General features: G+C 40.0%; 1 protein-coding gene across 1 annotated transcript; it reads right to left on the bottom strand.

Annotated features, from left to right (window-relative positions):
• Nucleotides 1–1,905: 1,905 nt before the first annotated feature.
• Nucleotides 1,906–26,368, bottom strand: LOC117292974 (ankyrin-3-like). Its single transcript, XM_033775159.1, has 10 exons — nucleotides 26,332–26,368; nucleotides 26,009–26,163; nucleotides 17,694–17,848; nucleotides 17,234–17,396; nucleotides 13,453–13,604; nucleotides 12,992–13,154; nucleotides 10,247–10,401; nucleotides 9,391–9,517; nucleotides 7,823–8,008; nucleotides 1,906–2,049 (listed from the first exon to the last, which is right to left on the bottom strand). Exons 1-10 carry the CDS (start codon nucleotides 26,366–26,368, stop codon nucleotides 1,906–1,908), a joined length of 1,437 nt encoding a protein of 478 aa, XP_033631050.1.
• Between the last annotated feature and the right edge of the window lie 483 nt (nucleotides 26,369–26,851).

The raw sequence follows: 26,851 nt of genomic DNA, 5'->3' as shown, positions 1-26,851 counted from the left end.
TTATGACGTCACACTTCAGAGGCTCGTGAATAACGCCAGATACCGGCCTGCTGGTTACTAATTGCAAAACGCATTGTGTGTATCTGATGTAGTAAATAATAGTTTAATGCGTCATTCCTGGGCTCAATTTTACAAAGCACTAAAGAACCATCCCAAAAATGAGTTGTCAGTAATTTGTACATCACACGTTGCTTACCTACGATTGATTTTAAGTTAAAAGATCAATTTAAAGACGCTAGACACTATTGGTAAAATAATATGTCAAAGACCAGTCTTCTCACTTGGTGTATCTCAAAATATGCATACAACAACAAACCTGTGAAAATTTGAGCTCAATCTTGGTCGTCGAAGTCGCGAGACAATAATGAAAGAAAAAACACCATTGTCACACGAAGTTGTGTGCTTTCAGATGCTTGATTTCGAGACCTTAAAGGAACACGTTGCCTTGGATCGGACAAGTTGGTCTTTAACAAGCGTTTGAAACCGTTTGTTATGAAATGCATATGGTTAGAAAGATGTTTTAAAAGTAGAATATAATGATCCACACAAGTATTACTGAAAATTGCACGGTTTTCCATTTACGTCGCGAACTATAACACGATCGGCCATTATGGGAGTCAAAAATTTAACTCCCATGTTAGTCGCGCTGTAAAAAGAAAACCACGCAATTTCGAGGCATATTTGTGTAGATCACGGATTCTACTTGTTGTAGTAGTACAACATCTTTCTACCCATATGCATTTTACAACAAATGGTTACAGAACGCTTTTCAAAGACCAACTCGACCGATCCAAGGCAACGTGTTCCTATAAAAGCTAATATTATGCGGTCTCGAAATCAAATTCGTGGAAAATTACTTCTTTCTTGAAAACTATACTTCAGATCAGAGGGAGCCGTTTAAAATAAAAAATATGCATACAACAACAAACCTGTGAAAATTTGAGCCCAATCTTGGTCGTCGAAGTCGCGAGACAATAATGAAAGAAAAAACACCCTTGTCACACGAAGTTGTGTGCTTTCAGATGCTTGATTTCGAGACCTTAAAGGAACACGTTGCCTTGGATCGGACAAGTTGGTCTTTAACAAGCGTTTGAAACCGTTTGTTATGAAATGCATATGGTTAGAAAGATGTTTTAAAAGTAGAATATAATGATCCACACAAGTATTACTGAAAATTGCACGGTTTTCCATTTACGTCGCGAACTATAACACGATCGGCCATTATGGGAGTCAAAAATTTAACTCCCATGTTAGTCGCGCTGTAAAAAGAAAACCACGCAATTTCGAGGCATATTTGTGTAGATCACGGATTCTACTTGTTGTAGTAGTACAACATCTTTCTACCCATATGCATTTTACAACAAATGGTTACAGAACGCTTTTCAAAGACCAACTCGACCGATCCAAGGCAACGTGTTCCTATAAAAGCTAAAAATTATGCGGTCTCGAAATCAAATTCGTGGAAAATTACTTCTTTCTTGAAAACTATACTTCAGATCAGAGGGAGCCGTTTCTCACAATGTGTTATACTATCAACGGCTCTCAATTACACTTTACCAAGTAAGTTTTTATATTAACAATTATTTTGAGCAATTGCCAATAGTGTCCAATGCCTTTAAGCTCTTTTTGAAAATTGCCCTATTGTTTCTTTCTTATCTGTTCATCAGCAAAGCCACTACAGTGACAGAGAAAACTACCAGAAGCCGAAACACTATGCGCGGACTGTTATTGCGACCATGCTTTGTGTAAGTCGTTGTGTCAAGCGAACCCCAATGTGAATATTTAGCAGCGAAGTTAGCAACGAAGTAAGCATAGCTAGCTACTCAAACATGCGGATAAAGACATGGGATCTACCAATAATGTCAGCTATTCACTATAGTGTCTCTATCTCTAAACATGTCGAACTCACAGTTTCTTGTAAGCCTTTTTCAGTATCTTCTTAGTGTATGGATTAACAGTGACACCAAGTACATTCTTTCCATCGTTGTTCTTAATGTAGATTTCAGCGTGGTTTTCGATGAAGAAAAGTGCGAGTTCGACGAAGTCTACCTTTTCAACGAGACAAACAAAATATAAATCTATCAGTAAACTATTATTCTAAGTGCCAGATTTTGTTAAAAGCAGGCCTGTTTTAAAAATATACAGAATTTGCATCGGGCAACAGTCTCTTAAAACCACCTAAAACAATAATATGCATAATTTGCATAAATTGCAGTTTCGCCTCTGTTTACACTAATGCATGTATAACATACGCCATGATAGTTGTGTAATTGATACCAATGTCACATCAATTAATTTCCATGCAAATGTCTCTTTAAACCAGGAAACCCTCCCAAACAAAGTATCAAAGGTGCCAATATACTTTAATTAAATGTGTTTAACTAAAGTTACGTGCGTATTTTGCACTAACAAGAAGTTCAACATTGACTGCCCCTTTAAATTATTTTGTCGCCTTGGACCGGGCACCACTAGTTCAGAAGATATCAAGGAGGTTCCAAAATGCCTAGCCCGGTCATGGGGGTTGAAGTAAAATAATTTAAATTAAATTAGAATTATGTGCATATTACAATGCACTATAAATTAATGGTAAAACAATATTTGATGTCACCTTAAGTTATGTTTGACGCCTTGGACTGTGTACCACTTGGTTCAAAACTTTACAAGCTCTGTGTATTGCCCATCAATTCTCTTTGGGGCATTACAAGAAAACCTTGTAGTCTAGTTTAGACTTAAAAAACAAAACTTCGAGCGGCATTTTTGAATAAAAGCTGGTAACACACTAATTTGGTGGTGCTGACCCTGAAAATGATGGGCACCAAGTCTAAATGTGAGTCCTTTTCCCTGGATTCAGCGTCCAAAATTGATAAGTTGGATGGGGTTACCAACTTTGATTTCATAAATCTGGTCGACACACTCAGTGTAAGGTAATTGCATGGTGTGAATGTGTGAATTACACCCCAAATCAGAACTGGGTACCCGACCTAACTGGGTGCCTGGCTTTGTTGAAATCCTGACAACAGCTACATGGAATTACAGCAGAACATGACTATTTTTTGCATGTACAGTATTGTCGTCTGCTTGGTTGTCTGCGTGCTGTTTTAAATGTGATTTTTTTTTCAGGGACAAGGATTTAAAATTAGCCTTGGCATCCATCATTATTCAGTATCAGCACCCCAAAATTAGGTAAACTAGGTATGTTACCAACCTTGCCAAAAAAATGCCACTCACCTCCTTAATTAGAACCCTTTTTGAACTCTGGTCTAGACTATTGTGGGATATTATTGTTTAATAACAAGTACCCCGTATAAAGTAGGCTTGTGTAAGGGCAGACACACACAGGGGGTGACACAGGGGCGTCAATGAATGTCTTGAACGACGGGGGAGGGGGGACATCGTAAGGAATAACATTTACGGCGTGGGTCCTGGCCCGCTTTAGGGCCCGGGAAAATTTTAGGCCGTAGATGCTCTCTGGTGCAATCTAGGGAGTCTGAGGGGTGATGTGCCCCTCTCAGATGTTGGAATTTAAGGCCCTTTTCAAGTTATGTTGCACATTTTTTTTTTGCTATTGGTAATTGTATCTAAAAACAACTCAATTATAGCTTCGTATTCATATTATTTCTGCATTTAATGCTCAGACGGCGTTTCATCCCAATCATCACCAGCATCGTCAAGGAACACATAAAAAACATTGATTCCATTATTAGGTTTAAGATTGCTTTAAAGACGCACTTATTTATCATTTAATTCATCCATTTTATTTGTTACCCAGTACGTCTTGTCTTTGTATTCTGTTGTGTTTTTCTCAGAAGCGCTTAGGGACATGTTTGATTTATATGTGTTATGCGCTATATAAGAATGGTTAATTATTATTATTATGGATCCTTTAGGGGGAAGGGGCAAATCTATTAAAGATGGAGCATGTAAGTGTGAACGTGAAGCCATTTATACAGCGTGGGGTCCGGGCCTGCTAAAGGGCCCGGGGAAATTTTTCATTTTATATGCTCTGTGGTGAAATCTTCGGCCAATACCAGGCACAATGAATGACACAGAACATAAAGCCTTTAAATATGTGAAGTACAGTAGAACCTTTTGGGTTAACAGCATTTTCAGGTGTTGATCTTTGACACGATTTTTAGGGAGGCAAATTTTTGAGCAGAGTGTGGAGCCTTTAGCGTGGTCCGGGCCTGCTAAAGGGCCCGGGAAAATTCAGAGGCCAAATTAATTGGCGAACGAAACAATACATGCAATAAGCCTTCAAAATTTGAGCAGAAGAATTTGGGCAATGGCAGACAGAGACAGTGCGTCACACAGTACAAGAAAACTTAGTCTAATAGTAAATAGATAACTAAAATGATGGAGATGACACGCACGTGCCCTAGACACACGAGTTAACCAAAATTGGGGGAAAATCCCCACCCCAGGATTGATGCCAATGACGGGAAACAGGGTTTGGTCTTCACAGTGCAAAACTTGAGCCTAATGATAAAGATGGTCAAAAACATGGAGGGACATTTGATATTGTGTGCCCTCAAAAAGTGGGGGACGTGTCCCCCGCACCCTTACTATAGATATTGATGCCATTACGCGGGACACTGGCTTTGGTCTTACACAGTGCAATATAATACTTGAATTTCATGATAACGATGGTCAAAGACATGGAGGACATTTGATACTGTTGGTCCCATGTGTTGTAAAATAACCCAGTGCATTTATCGAAAAGAGAAGGGGCTCGCGCCCCAGTGTTTCTGGCTGTGGCTGCTGTATGCGCCGTAGCACCTCGTCAACAAACCCTTATTAGGTGCTAAATAATTGGGTCTCAGAATTCATCACTGCAATAACCTATCTTTCTGAAAATTTACTCAGCGCCTTGAGTACCTTGTTTGGCAGATTCGCTATATATAAGACTTTGATATTATTAATAATGAATAGGGTAGATGGCCTTAGCTTTCGATCCAATCCGGACCTTCTTCAGAGGCATAAAACAAGTACAAACAAATACATATCCATTTATAGAAAAAGAGAGGGGGAAAGGGATTAAGGAAAGGATCCAGAAAGAAGCGGGAAAATAACAGCCAATCAAAGTTCCTATTTCAGAAACAATATTGGTGGCTATGAACCAATAGGAGTGGAGTGGCGAGGACAAAGGATGTTTAGAATGAAAGGAAGGGTTACTGGACCATAAAAGTGGTAAAAGTATTGTTCGACAACAATGCAGGGAGACATGAAAGGGTAGGATTAGAGAGCAAGTTGCATCATGATGCAACTAACAATGGTCAATTAATAAGAATGGCAAGATCAAAGGTATGATGATTTTAAAAATAGGTATGAGGGACCTGTGGAAAAAGGGGGGGGGGGTTACTTACATCAGATAGTTACAGTGATGAATTTATAAAAACAACTTTAAACTAGGTTAATTTATACTTTATGTACAGAATATATACAACATATAAGTTCTTAGGCAGAAGTGAAGTGGAGGGTAATGAGAAGTTATTTAACACCAGTGTTTATGTTAAGTCCAAAGGGTTTGACTGTCTTGAGTTGGTGAATCCAGTGTGATTCTCTATTCTTGCGGTGTGTGTCATCACCATTGCAAGCTTCAATCACCAGAAGTTCAACATCAATGACACTATGATTGGGGCTGTTGAAGTGGATAGAGACTGGGTACGGTTTCTTAGTCTTTATGGAAGAGACATGATTCGCAAAGCGAAGACTAAGTTTGGTCTTAGTCTCTCCCACATATTGTAGCCCACATCTCTTACATGATATGACATAGACTACATTAGACGTGCTGCATTCAGAGTCGGTCTTGATGTTGTATGAAGAGCCAGTGGTATGACTCTTCACCTTAAGTGAGGGCTTAATGTGCAGACACGTTTTGCATTTGGAACGGGTACATTTGTGACAGCCCAGTATATCTGTCGGGGGTTGTGTTTGGACTGTACCTGGGGGAAGTTTGGCCCTGACTAGTATGTCACCAAGGTTCTTAGGGCGGCGGAATGCAACCATGGGAACCTCAGTGATTGCTGAGTGTAACCTGCTGGAGGAGTGAAGTATAGGCATGTTATTATTGAGAATTGAGGGAAGTTTGGGTAGTTTGGGGTGGAAAGTGGTGACCAAAGCAACTCTATTGGTAGACTTTGATATTATTGATATTATTATATGTCCAAGATGGCCGCCAAGATGGCCGCCAAAATTAGTAAACATTTGAAAATGTCATATGTATGTCAGCCAAATAACGGAACAAAAACATGATTTAAAATGTTTGTTGTATGTTGTTTACCATCCCACTTCCATTTCTGGTATTATTATGCTTTTATGGCCGCCAAAGTGGTAAAAGTTACGAACCCAAAATTGTGATACATCTTACACTTTATTTTGCTTAACCTTGCATCAACATACAGACGGCCAGCAAATGACTACCTAAACTAGTCAAATTTTAAGAAAATAGTCAAAATTTGTTCTTATAATTATAGGGATAAATGCGTAACGCAGTAAACCGATTTAACACCGGGAAATATGCATAATTATAGTCATGTTACACAGTCGGGGCTAAGCGATTGGGCTTGTCAGGGTGCATTCAGACGTGGTTCCATTTTTCTTTTCAACCAACCAAAGCAATGCATTACGGGGAAAGGGTGCTTGTCTTTCTGGGAACCGTCATTGAATATTCTGTCACCGAGGAGTTAAGATAGATTGTATAGTTTCGCAAAATTCCCTCCCTCCCTCCCTCCCTGGGGTTAATGGAAGGGTCAGGGTATTACGGCGTACGTGATACAGATTGAGTTGACTAATAATCTTACAACTTACACTTAAAGCGGTAAGTTTAGGTTGTTCCTATAAACAAGAAGCTAATAGGCATGGTAGCCTGTAAGGAAGTGGTAAATTAATTTATGTGAATTGATATGGATAAATATGGTGGTAATAAAATGATGTGATTGTATATAAAGAAGTAAATTAAATTGGTACCTTCTTGGCAACTCGCTGGAAGTGGGAACCTCATTGACCCGGAGTTTTCTCCAGTCAATGAGTGCATTTATAATTATAATAATTGTAATTGGTCTGGTACCTTCTTTGGCAAATCGCCGAGAAGTGGGAACCTTTGCGGATTGGAAATTTACCGTTCGCAAAGTGTGGAATTGGGAACCTTTGCGAATTGGCCACAAAGTGTATTTATAATTGGAACTGGTATACCTCTTTATGAGTGGATATCACTGGATGGAATTAAATAAAGGGAAATCCCTTATATTATTATGAATTGGCGTTTTACCACGGAATTCAGAGTACGGAATAAATTAACTCTTGGCAAAGTTCACTACAACAACAAATTCTTGTGCCTTAACAGACTAGGTCATTGTGAGAATTATCTATTTTCCTTAGAGTTAGAAAACGCAGTTGTTTTGTTGTCAACCTATATCGTCGAATTGTAAAATCACCAGGGATTGTTTTATTGCATTCTAAGTGGGACAATTTTGAACATGCAGCTTCTCACTTGACTTCATTGGGCCTGCCTCAACGCTGCAGCTGGTATGAAGCTGACAAGGAGCTAACAAATATAATGAAACCCTACCGATACAACACATCACTCTCACTCCAATCTCCAGAACCCAAGAATGGGCCGTCAAACTGAACACACTTCCTCCGTTTTCAACTAACCACATTGTAACAGTAAAGCAATACAGGATGATACCATCAACAATACCTGGTCGGTTAAAACTAATCTATTTATTTCACTTAAATGCCTGTATCAGAATTTAGGCTGATATAACGATTCTCATTACATTTTTCATTGATGGAGTAAACCCTTAGATTATATTTAACTCACTGGGCTATCTTGCATGGTGGATTTCATCATGACAAGGTGGAGGCTGGTATTACCATCTGCGTCCTGTGTGTTCACATTGGCGCCCAACTTGACCAGATGTTTAATGCACTGGGTGTGCATTTCTGGAATGGCTAGATGCAGTGCCGTGTTCCCAGCCATGGTTGTAAGATCTCTCTTGCAGTTCACCTTCGGATACAAAAAATAAATAAAGAAAATTAAATACTTATTGTTGATCTCCCGGCGACGTCGTTGAGGATTCTTAACTACGGCCACCAACAGATTGGTGCTGAAATTCAGGGAGAAAAATGGTGTCAAAACGGGCGCTTTAAAAAAAAGTATAGCGTCAGGTCCCCGGTGACTAGTTTCTGCGTTGAGACAAATGTTGAGTGTTTCACCGTGTTCACACTTGATCCTGCTAGGAGGATCAAAGGAGGATCTTATCTCGAAAGGGCGATCAAAAGGGAGGTCAGCACCGGCTAGTGTGAACGCAGTCAGGATCAGGATCAGATCCTCCTTTTCGACCTCCCTTCATTGCGAGATCAGAGGGAGATGAGATCCCGCAAAGGCGATCAAAGAAACAAGCATGAACGCAGATCGAGATCAGGCGCTGCAAGCTGCTTACATCGGGCCAAAGCTGTGTAATCTTCCTCCATGGTGTAACGTACAAGGGGATTGTATACATTGTGCATGTGCACTCTATCGTGAACTGGTCCCCGACCCCATAATTTGTATGACACTGGTAACCAACATCACAGCGATTGCATAACTCACATGCTTTGCAGAGTAGCAATTTTCAGTACCGACCTTTTTTCGTTCATCATCTAACGTAAGCATGTTTTTTAGCATTCAAACAAATTATTTTTCAATGTATTTTTTATACAGTTGTAACATAGGGAAGTTATTGTCAGTTTGGTCAGTTTTGTGTCTGAATTTTCGTTGAGTTCCGGTTATTTCAGGGAACATGCGCGCGCACAATCAATGACGTCGCACAGTAACCTTTGCCGTCAGCTGAACTGAACTTCCGTTTAACTATGCGGGATCAATGTGAGATCATACTCAAGTGTGAACACGGCACAAAAATGCTTGATCTCGCTTTCGGGATCTGGTCCTCCTTGGATCCTTGTAGGAGGGTCAAGTGTAAACGCGGTGTTTGGCAGTGTGTGCATTGTGTAAAACAGAGTATGTAATGCAGAATCCTTAGGGGTAGCATAGACCTTTTCGCAAATACCAATGCGCAAGCTCAGACTGTTGAATGAGGTGCATTGTGGGATAGATATGGATCAAATTTGGATACCAGCTAGACCACAATGCACCTAATTCCAAGCTTTACTCGCGTGCCCCAGTCTATACCATAGAGTTATATATATAACTCTATGGTCTATAGACCTTTTCGCAAATACTGGGGCGCGCGCGTAAAGCTTGGAATTAGGTGCATTGTGGTCTAGCTGGTATCCAAATTTGATTCATATCTATCCCACAATGCACCTCATTCAACAGTCTGCGCTTGCGCATTGGTATTTGCGATAAGGTCTATACGCATCACATTCATTTCAAGAGGGCGCCCTCACCCGTCTAGCAAGGGTTAACACAATATCTAGGAAGCCGTTGTAAGCAGCGATGTGCAGTGCAGTGAAACCGTCATCTTTCTGGATGTTGAGCATATCTGGTGCTTTCTGCAAAATCATCTCAACGGTGCTGCATTTGAAAGTTAAAGTGAAAAATGTAAAATAAAAAAGATTAAAAAACCTCAGTGCGGTGGTCCCACGGTAACACTTAGTCATGGCATTTTGATTTATTTCACTGTTTTTTTCTTAAGTGCAATGCCCTAGGGAGTTAAATTCCTTGATACCCTAGATTGGACCATTACACATATCTCAGATGGGAATAACTATAAGTGGATTTAAAGCATATCAGGGACAAAGGTAAAAACAAAAGAATGCTCCTGACCACGAAGATGCCTGTTAAAGACAGTGGACACTATTGGTAATTGTCAAAGACTAGCCTTCACAGTTGGAGTTTCTCAACACAAATGCATAACAAAAAAACATGTGAAAATTAGAGCTCAATCGGTCATCGATGTTGCGAGATAGTAATGAAAGAAAAAAACAACCCTTGTCACACGAAGTTGTGTGCGTTCAGATGGTTGATTTCGTGACCTCAAGTTCTAAACTTGAGGTCTCGAAATCAAATTTGTGGAAAATTATTTCTTTCTCGAAAACTATGGCACTTCAGAGGGAGCCGTTTCTCACAATGTTTTATACCGTCATTCTCTCCCCATTATTCGTTACAAAGTAAGTTTTTATGCCAATAATTATTTTGAGTAATTACCAATAGTGTCCATTGCCTTTAAGAATCTGAAGTGTTTATGGGAGGGCGTTAGGGGAGTCATTTTTGCCATAAATTTAAACTGAGGATAAAACTTACTTTTTGCTATTTTTCCTCGCTGCGTGATGTAAACTGTTGAAACCTCTTGCACCCGCCATTGCGAGATCAACGCGTGGATGTTGAACCAAAAGTTTAATGAAGCAAGACTCGTTCTTTTCAATGGCAAAGATCAATGGGGTGTGTCCATCGTGTGTCTGGCAAAAGAATGAACCAACTTTGAAAAAAGCAGGATCGAATCACCTCAAGCGGCTTCAACATAACGTAGAGACACGGGAAGGCCTAGTTTAAAACTGATTCAACAAACTTTGATTCCCATTCATCTCCATAATGTTTTTTTTATAAAAACTGTGAATTTGAGAACGAAATTCTGCGACAGTGCTAACTTTGCCCCTGTCCGCTCATCGTCACTTACTCGTATGGATAGAAAATAACCCAAAAAATCGTGTACACGCGATTTTGGGGGTTATTTTCTATCCATGTTAATGGGACAATTTAATAAATGAAACTAACATCTTGTTTCTGCCTCTCATAACAGCTAATCGTGCGCGAATATTTTGGGAACCAGACTAAATTGTTCTGCCGCAGACGACATTCACTATAGTGCATTCGCTTAACTATTCGGGCCCTTTCACCAGGAATAACTGTTTTTGTTTTGTTCAAGAACAGACTTTAACAAAAATGTGTTTAAAAATAGTCTTAAATATAGCCATAACATACTACCTTAAATTTCAACAAGCTTGAGAACTCTCAAACTCTCAAAAAAATCAGCTTGCTTGGTTAAAATACATAGTGATGAACGGGGACGTCAGAAATCCAAGTTGTACACTCTAAAAACTAAAGAGTTGAATCCAACACTTGAATGAGTTCGGTGAGTGACTACACTTTGAAAGTGTTGGATCCAGTGTTTTTTTTGTTAAATCTAGCATTTTTAATTTTTGATCCAACGCAAAAAGGGTTAATTCAACAATTAATTTTCAGTGTTATTTCAACATTTCTAAAAAAAAAATCCTTTGAATTGTTGGATCAGCTTTTTAAACGTTAAACTGGCACTTAAATTGTTGACCGAATACTTTAAAATGCTGGATTTAACACTTTCAAAGTGTAGTCACTCACCGAACTCATGCAAGTGTTGGATTCAACTCTTTAGTTTTTAGAGTGTATACTCCTTATGCTGATTCAGGGGCCACACTTAGGCTAACTGTGTTTAAACACTTCTGGCTGTAGTTATATCATCCGTTTAACACCCCCACGTGATGTCCTCTCAACCAATCAAAATGGAGTAACTGTCCCAGGCATTTATGAATGATAAATACATGCAATCAATGACGTCTAAGATACATGAAACAAACTTCTCCTATACAGGTTTTAATAATTATATCAAACCCATAGCACACAATATTCAATGCAATGCAAAAAGTCACACTAATTAAACCGTATAGGACGTCCTGTATTCAAAAGGTCACACTAATTAAACCATATAGGACGTCCTGTATTCAAATATGTTACCTCTCTGCACTGCGTGCGATGTAAGCAGTCCCTAGATACAACTGTGGTTTGACTTGCCAAGCAAAGAGTCTCCTCTCCTTTGACCAAAACTTAGCAACGTGTTAAAGGCAGTGCACACTATTGGTAATTGTCAAAGACTATAGCCTTCACAGTTGGTGTATCTCAACATATGCATAAAATAGCAAACCTGTGAAAATTTGAGCTCAATCAGTCATCGAACTTGCGAGATAATAATGAAAGAAAAAAACACCCTTGTCACTCGAAGTTGTGTGCGTTTAGATGGTTGATTTCGAGACCTCAAGTTCTAAACCTGAGGTCTCGAAATCAAATTTGTGGAAAATTACTTCTTTCTCGAAAACTATGGCACTTCAGAGGGAGCCGTTTCTCACAATGTTTTATACCATCAACCTCTCCCCATTACTCTTCCCTAAGAAAGGTTTTATGCTAATAAATATTTTGAGTAGTTACCAATAGTGTCCACTGCCTTTAAGACTCCACTGGTTAGATGCAATTGTAAATGCAAAAAGTTTAAGTATTTTAGGCATTTCTACAAGGTACAAAAATATGTCATAATGTTGAGTCCATTTACAAAAATTTACCCACCGAAAAAGTTTCTTAAAACTCTTTTTTTTAATTCACAATTCACGATAATCAAATCACGTGACTGAACATTCTGCTGAGCATTCTGGGTAAAAAATACAGAGGCTTGTAGAAGCCATGTGCCATAGGCCCTTTTCAAAACCACGGCTTCGGCTTTGGATTCGGCTTCAGACTCCATTTTCTCGTCTGAAGCCCTGGGCACGTACGAAAAGCACGTGCAAATTGTCAAACAACCGCGGGCAAAGCTAGCCTGAACCGAATCTGGAGCCGAAGCCGTGGATTCGAAAAGGGTCATCCGTGTGGTTTTGGGGCTCCTAAAATTAACTGGTCCCCGCATCTTGGTATACGCAACTGGAAACTACGTCATTACTGGGCGTGCTCCAGAGACCCGCTCGTGAGCTGGTGGCTGACACCGGGCAGACACGAGTGGCTGATCGAACCCACTTCTCATGAATGGCAAAATGTCACATTATTGCATATTATAGTGAGTGGAAACATGTCACATTGTCTTCTAATAGTTTGATGTAACTGACCATCTGTAGCTATCCAGTTAGAGAAATAAAAGGCTGATTTTGCATAGAAACATGTCATTCTTTATTTTCTACAATCGAATCGCATATAAGTATGGCTATATACTCCAATGAATAGGCCTACAGTAATAACAAAATCTTGGCTTACTTTGCGATTGAGGTTACATCCCGACCTGTGCATCAGGATCTTTTCTGCGCATGACCAGTGACCTTCGCATGTTGCAATGTGGATGGGAGTCATCCCATTTTCATTTGATGTGTTGATGTCGCTGCCTTCATCCAAAAGATACCTCACAATCTTCGGTTGGTTTCTGGTAATACAGAATAATTATCTTGGGTATAATTTCTGGTAAAGTCACTTGAGTGTCATTGATTTAGTTTATGATAAGGGACTTTATTTCTATGTATAATTATTTACTCTTTAAATGATTGAATGAGTCAAACAAACAATTTGACTCTAGGTCTATTTTTACGTGATCAGTGTAAAGTGGAACAATGTTTTAAAACCCCCAATGGCGATTTTTACTCACATTATGTGTCTGTCTTGTGTTCTATTTTAAACAAAATTTTATGAATGCAAATAATGTTGAGTGGCTTCAACTGTCTTACCCACGCACCGCATAAGCTAGTGCTGTGTCGCGGAAGTGGTCCCGAGACTCAAGTGCAGTATTGTGCTGCACCAATTTGCTGACGATATCTAGGTGTCCCATATAAGCAGCTGCCATCAATGGCGTCTTTCCATTGTAGCTCTTCATCTCCACCTGGAAACAAGGAAATGTATCATAATGAGGATTTGGATGACAAATTCCTCTACGAATCCTCTCTAAACTGCTAATGTTGAGATGCATTAAAGTTGTATAATAGAACCATCAAAGATGGTGGTTGCAATAGCCAAACTGTGGGGTATATGACGTCATTGGGTCTGAGCAAGTATCGGTCTCTAAGTCCCCCGAGTGTGCAGAATGTGACTATTGGTCTTTTTCTTCAAGATTTATAAGGCATGGTTAATGGTTATCTTTTTCTTCCATCTGAAATTGTTTGTTTTCCGCAATGATCTGATTGTGTTACTCTCCGACTTAGATATGACTTCTACCAATCTCGACTCTTGTGCGCAGAATCAGGCGCGGATCCAGGAGGCGTGGAGTGCGCACGCCCCCCCCCCCCCCCAAATAGTGTCCACTGCCTTTAACTCTATTTTATTCAAACACACACAAGATAGTTCACTCATAAAGGCTTGTTTAACTCATAAACTAACATTCATAAATACCTCAGACAGTTTCGCTATTCCTATTGGTGGAGAGCGCGTCACGTGGGTGTGTATAAACCTATGTTTATGGCCAATAAAAAGTGTTGAAAACATGGGCGTGACACGCGAGTTTGCACCTGTGCTTATCAGACAGTTTCTTCATTTCTTGGTCGAGAGCAACGGCCGAGACAGTGTGCCACATCAAGCGATACGCGCGACGCGCACAGCATTCACTTATAAGGAGTTGTTTACCCGAAGGCATTGACTGGGCCTTACCCAAAGAGCTATATATAATGGGTGATCCCCGGACAAAGGAATGAACAAAATAATGCTCCAGAAGGATGAATTTTTTAGAATGACGAGTAGATATAACCAGAGTTGTGGGGACTTTTAAACAATGGAACACAAGTCCCCATATTGTTTTTCTTTGTTAAAGCCATTGGACACTTTCGGTAAACAGTATTGTCCAAGGCCCACACTTCGTGTATCACAACTTCTATATAAAATAACAAACCTGGAAAATTTAGGCTCAATCGGTCATCGGAGTCGGGAGAAAATAACGGGAAAACCCACCCTTGATTCCGCACGTTTCGCCGTGTCATGTCATGGCATGCGTTTAAAATAAATCCATAATTCTCGATAACGAGAATTTATATTGTTTTAATGTTTTCTCAAAAATTAAAGCATTTCATGAAATAATATTTCAAGAGAAGAGAATGGGCCAATTTAATAAATGAAACAAACATCTTGTTTCTGCCTCTCATAACAGCTAATCGCGCGCGAATATGTTGGGAACCAGACTTAATTGTTTTGCCGCAGACGACATTCACTTCAGTGCATTCGCTTAACTTTTCGGGCTCTTTCACCAGGAAAAATTGTTTTTGTTTTGTTCAAGAACAGACTTTAACAAAAATTTGTTTAAAATTAGTCTTAAATATAGCCATAACATACTACCTTAAATTTCACCAAGCTTTAGAACTCTCAAACTCTCAAAAAAATCAGCTTGCTTGGATAAAATACCTATTGATGAACGAGGACGTCAGAAATCCAAGTTGTACACTCTAAAAACTAAAGAGTTGAATCCAACACTTGCATGAGTTCGGTGAGTGACTACACTTTGAAAGTGTTGGATCCAGCGTTTTGTTTGTTAAATCTAGCATTTTTAATTTTTGATCCAACGCAAAAAGGGTTAATTCAACAATTAATTTTCAGTGTTATTTCAACATTTCTAAAAATAAAAAAAAATCCTTTGAAATGTTGGATCAGCTTTTTAAACGTTAAACTGGCACTTAAATTGTTGACCGAATACTTTAAAGTGCTGGATTTAACATATAAAATGCTATATCCAACACTTTCAAAGTGTAGTCACTCACCGAACTCATGCAAGTGTTAAATTGAACTCTTTAGTTTTCAGAGTGTATACTCCTTATGCTGATTCAGGGGCCACACGTAGGCTAACTGTGTTTAAACACTTCTGGCTGTAGTTATATCATCCGTTTAAACACCCCCACGTGATGTCCTCTCAACCAATCAAAATGGAGTAACTGTCCCAGGCATTTATGAATGATAAATACATGCAATCAATGACGTCTAAGATACATGAAACAAACTTCTCCTATACAGGTTTTAATAATTATATCAAACCCATAGCACACAATATTCAATGCAATGCAAAAAGTCACACTAATTAAACCGTATAGGACGTCCTGTATTCAAAAGGTCACACTAATTAAACCATATAGGACGTCCTGTATTCAAATATGTTACCTCTCTGCACTGCGTGCGATGTAAGCAGTCCCTAGATACAACTGTGGTTTGACTTGCCAAGCAAAGAGTCTCCTCTCCTTTGACCAAAACTTAGTAACGTGTTAAAGGCAGTGGACACTATTGGTAATTGTCAAAGACTAGCCTTCACAGTTGGTGTATCTCAACATAAGCATAAAATAGCAAACCTGTGAAAATTTGAGCTCAATCGGTCATCGAACTTGCGAGATAATAATGAAAGAAAAGAATACCCTTGTCACTCGAAGTTGTGTGCGTTTAGATGGTTGATTTCGAGACCTCAAGTTCTAAACCTGAGGTCTCGAAATCAAATTTGTGGAAAGTTACTTCTTTCTCAAAAACTATGGCACTTCAGAGGGAGCCGTTTCTCACAATGTTTTTTACCATCAACCTCTCCCCATTACTCTTCCCTAAGAAAGGTTTTATGCTAATAAATATTTTGAGTAGTTACCAATAGTGTCCACTGCCTTTAAGACTCCACTGGTTAGTTGCAATTGTAAATGCAACAACTTTTGGTATTTTAGGCATTTCTACGAGGTACAAAAATATGTCATAATGTTGGGGCAATATACAAAAATTTACCCACTGAAAAAGTTTCTTAAAGAACTTTTTTAATTCACAATTCACGATAATCAAATCACGTGACTGAACATTCTGCTGAGCATTCTGGGTAAAAAAGACAGAGGCTTGAAGAAAAAACATTTACCCACCGAAAAAGTTTCATCAAACACTTTTTCAATTCATAATTCAGGATGATCAAATCACGTGACTGAACATTCTGCTGAGCATTCTGGGTAAAAATACAGAGGTTTGAAGAAGCCATGTGCCATAGGCCCTTTTCAAAACCACGGCTTCGGCTTTGGATTCGGCTTCAGGTTCCGTTTTCTCGTCTGAAGCCCTGGGCACGTACGAAAAGCACGTGCAAATTGTCAAACAACCGCGGGCAAAGCTAGCCTGTGAATTCGAAAAGGGTCATCCGTGTGGTTTTGGGGCTCCTAAAATTAACTGGTCCCCGCATCTTGGTATACGCAACTGGAAACTACGTCATTACTGGGCGTGCTCCAGAGACCCGCTTGTGAGCTGGTGGCTGACATCGGGCAGACACGAGTGGCTGATCGAACCCACTTCTCATGAATGGCAAAATGTCACACTATTGTATATTATAGTGAGCGGAAACATGTCACATTGTCTTCTAATAGTTTGATGTAACTGACCATCTGTAGCTATCCAGTTAGAGAAATAAAGGCTGATTTTGCATAGAAACATGTCATTCTTTATTTTCTACAATCGAATCGCAAATAAGTATGGCTATATACTCCAATGAATAGGCCTACAGTACATTTCAACAAAATCTTGGCTTACTTTGCGATTAAGGTTACATCCCGACCAGTGCGTCATCATCTTTTTTGCGCATGACCAGTGACCTTCGCATGTTGCAATGTGGATGGGAGTCATCCCTTTTCCATTTGATGTATTGACGTCGCTGCCTTCATCCAAAAGAAACCCCACAATCTTCGGTTGGTTTCTGGTAATACAGAATAATTAACTTGGGTATAATTTCTGGTAAGTCACTTGAGTGTCATTGATTTAGTTTATGATAAGGGACTTTAATTCTATGTTTAATTATTTATTCTTTAAATGATTGAATGAGTCAAACAAACAATTTGACTCTAGGTCTATTTTTACGTGATCAGTGTAAAGTGGAACAATGTTTTAAAACCCCCAATGGCGATTTTTATTCACATTATGTGTCTGTCTTGTGTTCTATTTTAAACAAAATTTAATGAATGCAAATAATGTTTAGTGCCTTCAACTGTCTTACCCACGCACCGCATAAACTAGTGCTGTGTCGCCGGCGCAGTCCCGAGACTCAAGTGCAGTATTATTGTGCCGCACCAAGATCGTGACGATATCTAGGTGTCCATTCAAAGCAGCTGCCATTAATGGTGTCATTCCATTGTATCTCTTCATCTCCACCTGGAAACAAGGAAATGTATCATAATGAGGATTTGGATGACAAATTCCTCTACGAATCCTCTCTAAATTGCTAATGTTGAGATGCATTAAAGTTGTATATTAATAGAACCATCAAAGATGGTGGTTGCAATAGCCACAACGTGGGGTATATGACGTCATTGGGTCTGAGCAAGTATCGGTCTCTAAGTCCCCCGAGTGTGCAGAATGTGACTATTGGTCTTTTTCTTCAAGATTTATAAGGCATGGTTAATGGTTATCTTTTTCTTCCATCTGAAATTGTTTGTTTTCCGTAATGATCTGATTGTGTTACTCTCCGACTTAGATATGACTTCTACCAATCTCGACTCTTGTGTGCAGAATCAGGGGCGGATCCAGGAGGCGTGGAGTGCGCACGCCCCCCCCCCCCAATAGTGTCCACTGCCTTTAACTCTACTTTATTCAAACACACACAAGATACTTCACTCATGCAGGCTTGTTCAACTCATAAACTAACATTCATAAATACCTTAGACAGTTTCGCTTTTCCTATTGGTGGAGAGCGCGTCACGTGGGTGTGTATAAACCTATGTTTATGGCCAATAAAAACATGGGCGTAAGACAGTTTCTTCATTTCTTGGTCGAGAGCAACGGCCGAGACAGTGTGCCACATCAAGCGGTACGCGCGACGCGTACAGCATTCCCTTATAAGGAGTTGTTTACCCGAGGGCATTGACTGAGCCTTACCCATAGAGCTATATGGATGCATTCGTTTAGCTTCCCTGGGTCGACCCCGATGTGGCGTATTTTATTTTTTTCCAGGACAAACGTGGGCACACAATTACCCCACGTTCGTCCTCGAACCTGGAAAACCCCCCAGACACATCATCACGTGAGCCTTCCCGTGGTGACGTCAGTGCACCTCGGGCCAGCCCCAAGAGCCCCTTTGAGTCAATTGGGGCTGACCCGAGGTGCACTGACGTCACGACGAGAAGGCTCACGTGATGATGAGTCTGTTTTTTTTCCAGGTGGAGCGTGGGTAAACATCTGCACACGTTCGAACTAGAAAACAAATTAGGCGACTTTTCCAGGACGAACGTGGGGTAATTGTGTGCCCACGTTCGTCCTGGAAAAAAAAAAAATACGCCACATCGGGGTCGACCCAGGGAAGCTAATCGAATGCACCCATAGCTCTATGGCCTTACCATTTCATAGCTAGAGGGGTGTTGTGTTGAAATAAATCATTGAAAATCTATAATGTTTGCATTTATTTTACTTTTTGACCATAAGTGTTGATGTTTTTTGACCGAAAAGGTATTGATGGATGGGAATCAAAGTGTGTTGAATCGGTTTTCAACGAGTGGTTTAATAATCTATCCATATACTAATTGGGGACTGCTGCTGATATTCATAACGGAAAATTTTGCCGTGTTTTTGTGACTTGTTTTCTTTCTTTTTGAAGCCATTTTTTACGTACAAATTTCTCTTTTTAAAATTTGAGTTGCAATGATTTTTTTCGTACAAAACGACAGCTTTGCTCTTCATTTCAATGTACTGCTACATTATTTCTGTCAACACTTTTCAGATAAGGCCGAAAAAGACTGACTTTCAGAAGCCCTTTGGACTAATTATATATTCAAACCGAGGTCACGCATGAAAAATCACGCCAACTCGTGCAGATAAATCACAGAGGAAACTTATTATATCGAATGAACTGCGGGTAGACTGATCATAGTCACCATTGAAAAGAAATCGACTTACAAAGGTTCAAAGGTCAGACATCATATCACATTATTCATTACACCCCTTACCCAAATTCTGCCTTTTCATTGGTTTAGAGCGCGTCACATGATATGTCTTAGTTTTGCTAGACGACGGCCGTGTGATAGTGCATCGGTTTGCCGTGCGCTATTCCGAAAGACTAGCACACGGCGTGCAGTACCCAGACGTCCGTTGCGTGTACAAGGATGATAAATTAATATCCTGTAACCATTTCGAATTACATGACACCACTACATGCAGAGCACAGTAAAAGTTTTCGCAATCTGTATTCGCGTTATCCGTGGATTGAAGCATTCAGGTCTGTAAAGTCTGTACAGTATTAAGGAATGTTTGGGGTGTTATAAAACAAATATTGGCTGCTTTTACTCGTGCAGTGACTTAAACTATGACTTCCTCGGTGATCCCCGGAGCGTTCTATTTTTCCCTCGGAAAATAGAACGCTCCGGGGATCACCTCGGGAGTCATAGTTTTAAACATAGCATTCGAAGCAGTCAATTATTATTACTAGCAACGCGCTTATCCCGACATGTCTCTGTGTGTGTACGACGATATCTAATGTACAACTAGCGGGATGCCGCGCTTCGTGCGGCAACCCCGCTAGAAAGCTATCCGTATAAAATGCTGCAAGTGTAGCGTTGTGTACAGGGGAGGGTTAAAGTGGCTGGGCAGGGTCACAACACACATCACTGAGGCAAACAACCCATCCTAAGTTAAGACGAATCTTAGTGCTTTGTGAAATCGTATACTTGTCCGTCTTTTTCCCGTTTCGGAATTATTTGTCGATCCCATCGATATTTTCCAGTTTTCAGCGGCTCCCGATAGTGGTGCTTTCCCAGTCCCGTTTATATCCCGCTACTTTGATTTTGTTCCCGTTCAGTTTATTATTTACCTGTCTTGTATCGTTTTCAAGTCCCTTTTCATTCCCCCCCCCTCACCAGCCCCGTTCATTTGTTTCCCCAACTTCCTGCCCAACCGTGTGCCCGTTCCCCACCCCGTCCCATGTCTAACCCACGCCTCCGTGCCTCCCGTCCCCACGATCCCATGCATTGGCATTGTTCTTTTCTTGCCACTGTTAGCTCCACTCTCAGTCTCTGGAAAGGTATTCTGTCATGTACTCATCCTTCACTGCCGACCCAAGCAGTCTGGTTTCACAATTACCAGAAATTTGTGAACTGAACCATCCGATGAGGGCGCTGCGTATTTGGTCACGTGCAGGGCTTAGCCAATCAATGAGAAGATATGGCGGAGCCCACAACGCGTAACGCAGGGGAAAATAATAAACTTGAGTAAACTTTCATTCCCCCTTATTTAATGTTCAAAAAGTGATTAAAATCTATCAAATTGTACCTTAGAAATGACCATTATGGATATCCTCTTTTGACCTAACTCAATCTCGTTATCCTTTCAACTTATTTTATTATTCCGTGTGTAAAAACACCAGTAACGTTGCGAAAAGCTAGGTCAATCGTCCTCGCCATTGTGTGTGTACATTGCACGTAAAATACATCTATACAATGGGTACGTTCGTTTAGCTTCCCTGGGTTGACCCCGGTGTGTGGCGGTTTTTTTTCCAGGACGAATGTGGGTAATTATCTGCACACGTCCGTCCTGGAAAAAAACATACCACACAACGGGGTCGACCCAGGGAAGCTAAACGAACGCACCCTCGTTCGTTTAGCTTCCCTGGGTCGACCCCGGCCTGCCCGCGTATTTTTTTTCCTAGGACGAACGTGGGCAATTAACATAAAATGGGCGTGTTTTTGCCAAAAAAACACTCTCACGCATGCACGAGCTTTAGTGATGACCGCAATGGACTTTTGGCCACTGGTGGTGGTATGTGGAATGAAAATAGTTGTGGTAAATAAATGTGGACCACAGAACCTGCCTTTCTTGTACTATCGCTTCACACAATGGTGTACAGGTTGTGATGAACCAGTCTGCCTCCTATTTCTTCCTCCATGGTCCAACCATGGAGATATACCATCCATGGTCTATTTTCATATTGCCCTCCCTCCCCCTCCCAACCATATCCAAACATATCGGGCAATCAAGACTTGGCAATGAAAGCAAGCGCGACGCATTTTATGTACAAAAAGTAGAGTTGTACAAATACGCAGTTTTACATGGTACATGGTACTAAATAATATACATGTACATTGTACATGTAACATGTGTATGCGTGTATGTGTACATGTTTAATATGCGTGAGTGTATTTCCACAACTATTATTACGTCGAAGAACGCATGTGCATGGGAAAATGTATAGTTAACTACGCCCATTTATGTAAATTGCCCACGTCCGTCCTCTAGGAAAAAAAATACGCAGCCTGCCCCCGGTGCGTTCAAATAGCTTTGACGTCATTCCAGGGGCTCATCCTGGTCAGCCACCAGTGCCCTGCTTGTGGAGTGGGTCACCTGGGGGCTGTCCCCATGTGCATGAGAGCGGTGAGTGATCGTTTAGCTCTTGTCAGGGGCTCACACGAGTGAGCACCGCGGGGTAGACCCAGGGAAGCTAATCGAATGCACCCTATAATAGCGCTTAAATCGCATGGGCGCCGCCATGTTGTTTTCACGTCGGGGTACCCGTGGGTTGAGGGCATGTGTTGTTTGTGACGTCACATTCAAAGCGCGAGCGTGTTGTAACTTTGGGATTGCGGGCAGGCGTCCTTTGTGATGTCACTGTCACAATGCAGGGATCAAGGCACGACGACATGACTTAGGCTGGTGTTTTTTTTAGAGCACGTTATGTGGGACAGATAGGGAGAAGGAAGGGGGCATGCAGCGTGGTACGTCTGTTGCAAGGGGGAGGACATGACAAAAAATGAAGGGAACAATTATCTAAGGACTTAAAGTGATTAATATTGATACTGGACAGGGAAAAAATAAACTGGACAAAGAAGAAAAATACACGAAACAGAGAACCACCTGACTGGCGGGACCCGCGCGGAACGGGGAAAGTTGTGGGCCGGCAAAAAGTGCAAAGAACAATTCACGGGCGGGATGATGGGAAGGAGGCACGGTTTAGATTTGGGACGGGGACAGGAGGAAGGGGCACAAAGTGGTACGTCTTTGGAAACGGGAAAGAACCACAAACGGGACCCGCGCGAAACTGGAAAATAATAATATAACAAAATGCGGTATTCCTACGTTTTGACATTATCAATCTTTTTTAATTACCTGAAAACTCCTAACAAAAAGAAATATTAGGGGGCCATGAAACGAAACAGAGCATTATGGAACGTTGCGATCATAAGAAATAATGGATTCGACAAGAGGTGTAACGACTGACAAACTCACTATGACAAACATGTACATGTACTTTGATGTCTGGCTCCCAACTCCTCCCAAGCTCACTGCGAGACCCGCAAGCTGGGAGTTCATCCAGCGCCCGGGTTTACACATCCAGCCCCCACGAGACACGGCATGGGCCCAAACAACAAGATTCCGTTACACGGACTCTCTGAATCCTAATCTTACGTTCGATGTTTTACCACTCATTACGATTTGTATCCATAATCTGAATACTGTGGCGCCTCAACCTCCGGCGTAGAGGGCGGTGCGCAGACGGCAACGACGAGAACGTCTCCGAGCGGCTGGAGACGAGTCTGTTGGGATGGATGTATACCTTCCCGAGAAACGGTACATGTACATGCAGGGGTTGAAGGTGGCCCCTCAATTACGGGAGACAGACAGCAGAGGGCGCCCTTTCAGCACAAATGATCTGCACCAGCAGTACCAGCAACAGCAATAGGGGGCACAGCGCTCTTTAGCTCAGCAGCAACAGGCCAACAGTATGGGCGGCCAAAAGGGCCAAAAGCCAAATAAAATAAAAACTAACTATATTTTTGAAAACTAACATAAAAAACGAAAATCAAAGAACAATTACAAATAATTAAATACACAAAATTAAACGAATAATAAATTACGAAATATATGTGTTGATCGTAAACACAGAGCACCAAAAAGTTAAAATGAATATCATTAAAAAAAAAAACAGTATACTGTAAATTTAGACTAAAGGGAAAAGCTGAAGAATTAATCAAAACTGGAAATATTAATCCATTGGAAAAAAATTACACTAAATGAAAACAAAACTAACAATAAAAAAATGTTTATCCATTAAAATAATCCATTAAAAAAAAACCACACTAATTTAAAAAAAAAAAAGGTTATAATAAAAAATGTTTGTCCCAAAAAATACATACACGAAATGTGTCTAAATTAACAATTAAAAAAAAACTATCCAATAAAATAATTCATTAGAAAAAAAAAATACACTAAATAAAAAAAAATGTATAATAAAAAAATGTTTGTCCCTTAAAAATAAGTACACGAAATGTTTTTAAAATAATGGATTATTTTATTGAATATGGTTTTTTTTAATTGTTAAATTTGAAAACATTTCGTGTAATTATTTTTAAGGGACAAACATTCTTTTTATTTTTATTTTTTTATTTAGTGTATTTTTTTTCTAATGGATTATTTTATTGGATTTTATTTTTATTGGTTTTTTTTATTGTTAATTTAAAAACATTTCGTGTATGTATTTTTAAAGGACAACAATTTTTTTTTATAACCTTGTTTTAATTTAGTGTCATTTTCTTTCTAATGGATTATTTTAAGGGATAAACATTTTTTTATTATTAACCTTTTTTGTTCATTTAGTGTAATTTTTTCTAATGCATTAATGTTTCCAGTTTTGACTAATTCTTTAGCTTTTCCCTTTCGTCTAAATTTACAGTATACTGTTTTTTGTTATGTTATTCATTTTAAACTTTTGATGCTCTGTGTTAACGATCAACACATAAATGTTGTTAATTTATTATTTGTTTTCTTTTTTATCTTTAATATTTGTAATTGTTCTTTGATTTTTGTTAATGTTAGTTTTCAAAAATATAGTTAGTTTTTATTTTATTTAGCTTTTGGCCCTTTTGGCCGCCCATACAACAGCACGCCGGTAATGATTCGGCAACCCACAAGCTCTATGATTGGACAATGTAATCTCGTTATTGGACCATTGAGGATATCACCACGAATGGCAATAAACCCCTCAGAGATCTCCTGAAGGAACCCTTTTCGCCGCACTACCCATGCCCCTCAACAGAGGAACCTATTCGCCGCACAACCCAGTATGGTCCTTCAACTACACTACAAGGTCCCCTCAATTTAGCTCATACAAGAACAGTTATAGCCGACTATAGTCAACCGATTCCCAACCACGCAGTAGCCCCTCACTCCACTTACCTAGTAGACGGGACACGTATAAATCACACAGTGCAGTCAGAGTGTGGCAAGAACAATCAGTATTACTTGATTGTCAGTCCAGCCCCTCATCAATCTGCACGTCGCCGCCCATTATAACATTTGGCCACGTGCACCCGTGATCGTGCTAACCAATAGCACGCGCTACGCGGAGTCACTGCTTTTTGGATCGTTCCATTCCTCGCGCAGGGGCGTTCTACCTCTGTTGCGCCACAATACATAGTTTTTTTTTTGTCATATACTCATGAATAATTGTTAACAACAACATTTAAATTTGGTTCAACGAATTAGCTTTTCTACGACTGGAAGTAAAACTACCTCGAAAGGTCACGTGATTATTCGAACCACTTTGTGGTTCTAACTATCACGCGACCTTCGGGGGGGGGGGGTTATTCGGTACCTTATGGAGATCAAGTGAATTTAAACAAAATTAGAACAAAAGGTCTCGAAAGGTCACGTGATTATTCGAACCACTTTGTGGTTCTAACTATCACGCGACCTTCGGGGGGGGGGTTATTCGGTACCTTATGGAGATCAAGTGAATTTAAACAAAATTAGAACAAAAGGTCTCAATAGGGGGAATTGTGAAGACAGGTGTTCCACAAGAAAAACAAGTGAAAACAAGAAAAACAAAAACCAGAGTTGTGGGGACTTGTAATCAATGGAACAAAAGTCCCCATAGCGTTTTTCTTTGTTAAAGCCATTGGACCCTTCGGTAAACAGTATTGTCCAAGGCCCACACTTCGTGTATCACAACTTCTATATAAAATAACAAACCTGTGAAAATTTAGGCTCAATCGGTCATCAGAGTCGGGAAAAAATAACGGGAAAACCCACCCTTGTATCCGCGCGTTTCGCCGTGTCATGACATGTGTTTAAAATAAACGAGAATATATTGTTGTAATGTTTTCTCAAAAATTAAAAAGCATTTCATGAAATAATATTTCAAGAGAAGTCTTTCACCATTACCCTCTGTAAACCCTACTGTTGCAAATGTGTGAACTTTAAAAAATAAATTCTGTACCGAAAGTGTCAAATGGCTTTATACTGTGTCCACACAACGTGATTCTTTAGAAAATTGAATAATAGAACAGCAATAAAAAATCCCCTATCAACTTTAAACTTTCAATTGTTGGTTACCGAATCAAAGTTGTTTCTCGTTACTTCTATTATTTCCTGCACTCTGCTTGTGTCGCCCCGAAAGGCAGCCTCGGCGAGGTTGTAGGGACCACTTCCTGATCCGTACCGAGGCGGCGGGTCATCGTATAATATGCCAGTCGAGTTCAACGATACACCTATATTTTAAAATCAAAAGTGAGAGAGATAGTATAGCATCAACCTTATGTATCGTTCCAGAAAGTTAGGGCAACATGCAAGAAAAAATAAATACTCTGTCTCTCTCTAGAAAATTAAAATAAGCACTGCCGTGGATTTGCGGAGGGTTTGTCTAAATCAGACCGTACCAGTGATCTCCTCCCTCCATCCAGGTTGGCGAGTCATGGCAGATGCCTTCGTTATGCAACAAACATCTCACAGATTCGTGTCAGAACCAATCGTTTTCAAAGTAGTCCAATTCCTTATTTTATTAACTTGCTTAAAGACACTGGTCACTATTGGTAATTGTCAAAGACCAGTCTTCTAACTTGGCGAATCTCAACATAGGCATCAAATAACAAACTTGTGAAAATTTGAGCTCAATATTGGTCGTCGAAGTTGCGAGATAATAATGAAAGAAGAAACACCCTTGTCACACGAAGTCCGTTCTTTCAGATGTTCGATTTCGAGACCTCAAAATTCTAAATCGGAGGTCTCAAAATCAAATTCGTGGAAAATTACTTCTTTCTCGAAATATTGTATACTATCAACCTCTCCCCATTACTCGTAATCAAGAAAGGTTTTATGCTAATAATTATTTCAAGTAATTACCAATAGTGTCCACTGCCTTTAACACCCAATGAATATGGTTTTTACTCTTTGTTTGGT

The sequence above is a fragment of the Asterias rubens genome, chromosome 1 (genome assembly GCF_902459465.1).
Source record: "Asterias rubens chromosome 1, eAstRub1.3, whole genome shotgun sequence".
Classification (NCBI taxonomy): domain Eukaryota; kingdom Metazoa; phylum Echinodermata; class Asteroidea; order Forcipulatida; family Asteriidae; genus Asterias; species Asterias rubens.
Note: the sequence above shows the minus strand (reverse complement) of the source record. Positions and strands in the feature narration are given on the sequence as shown.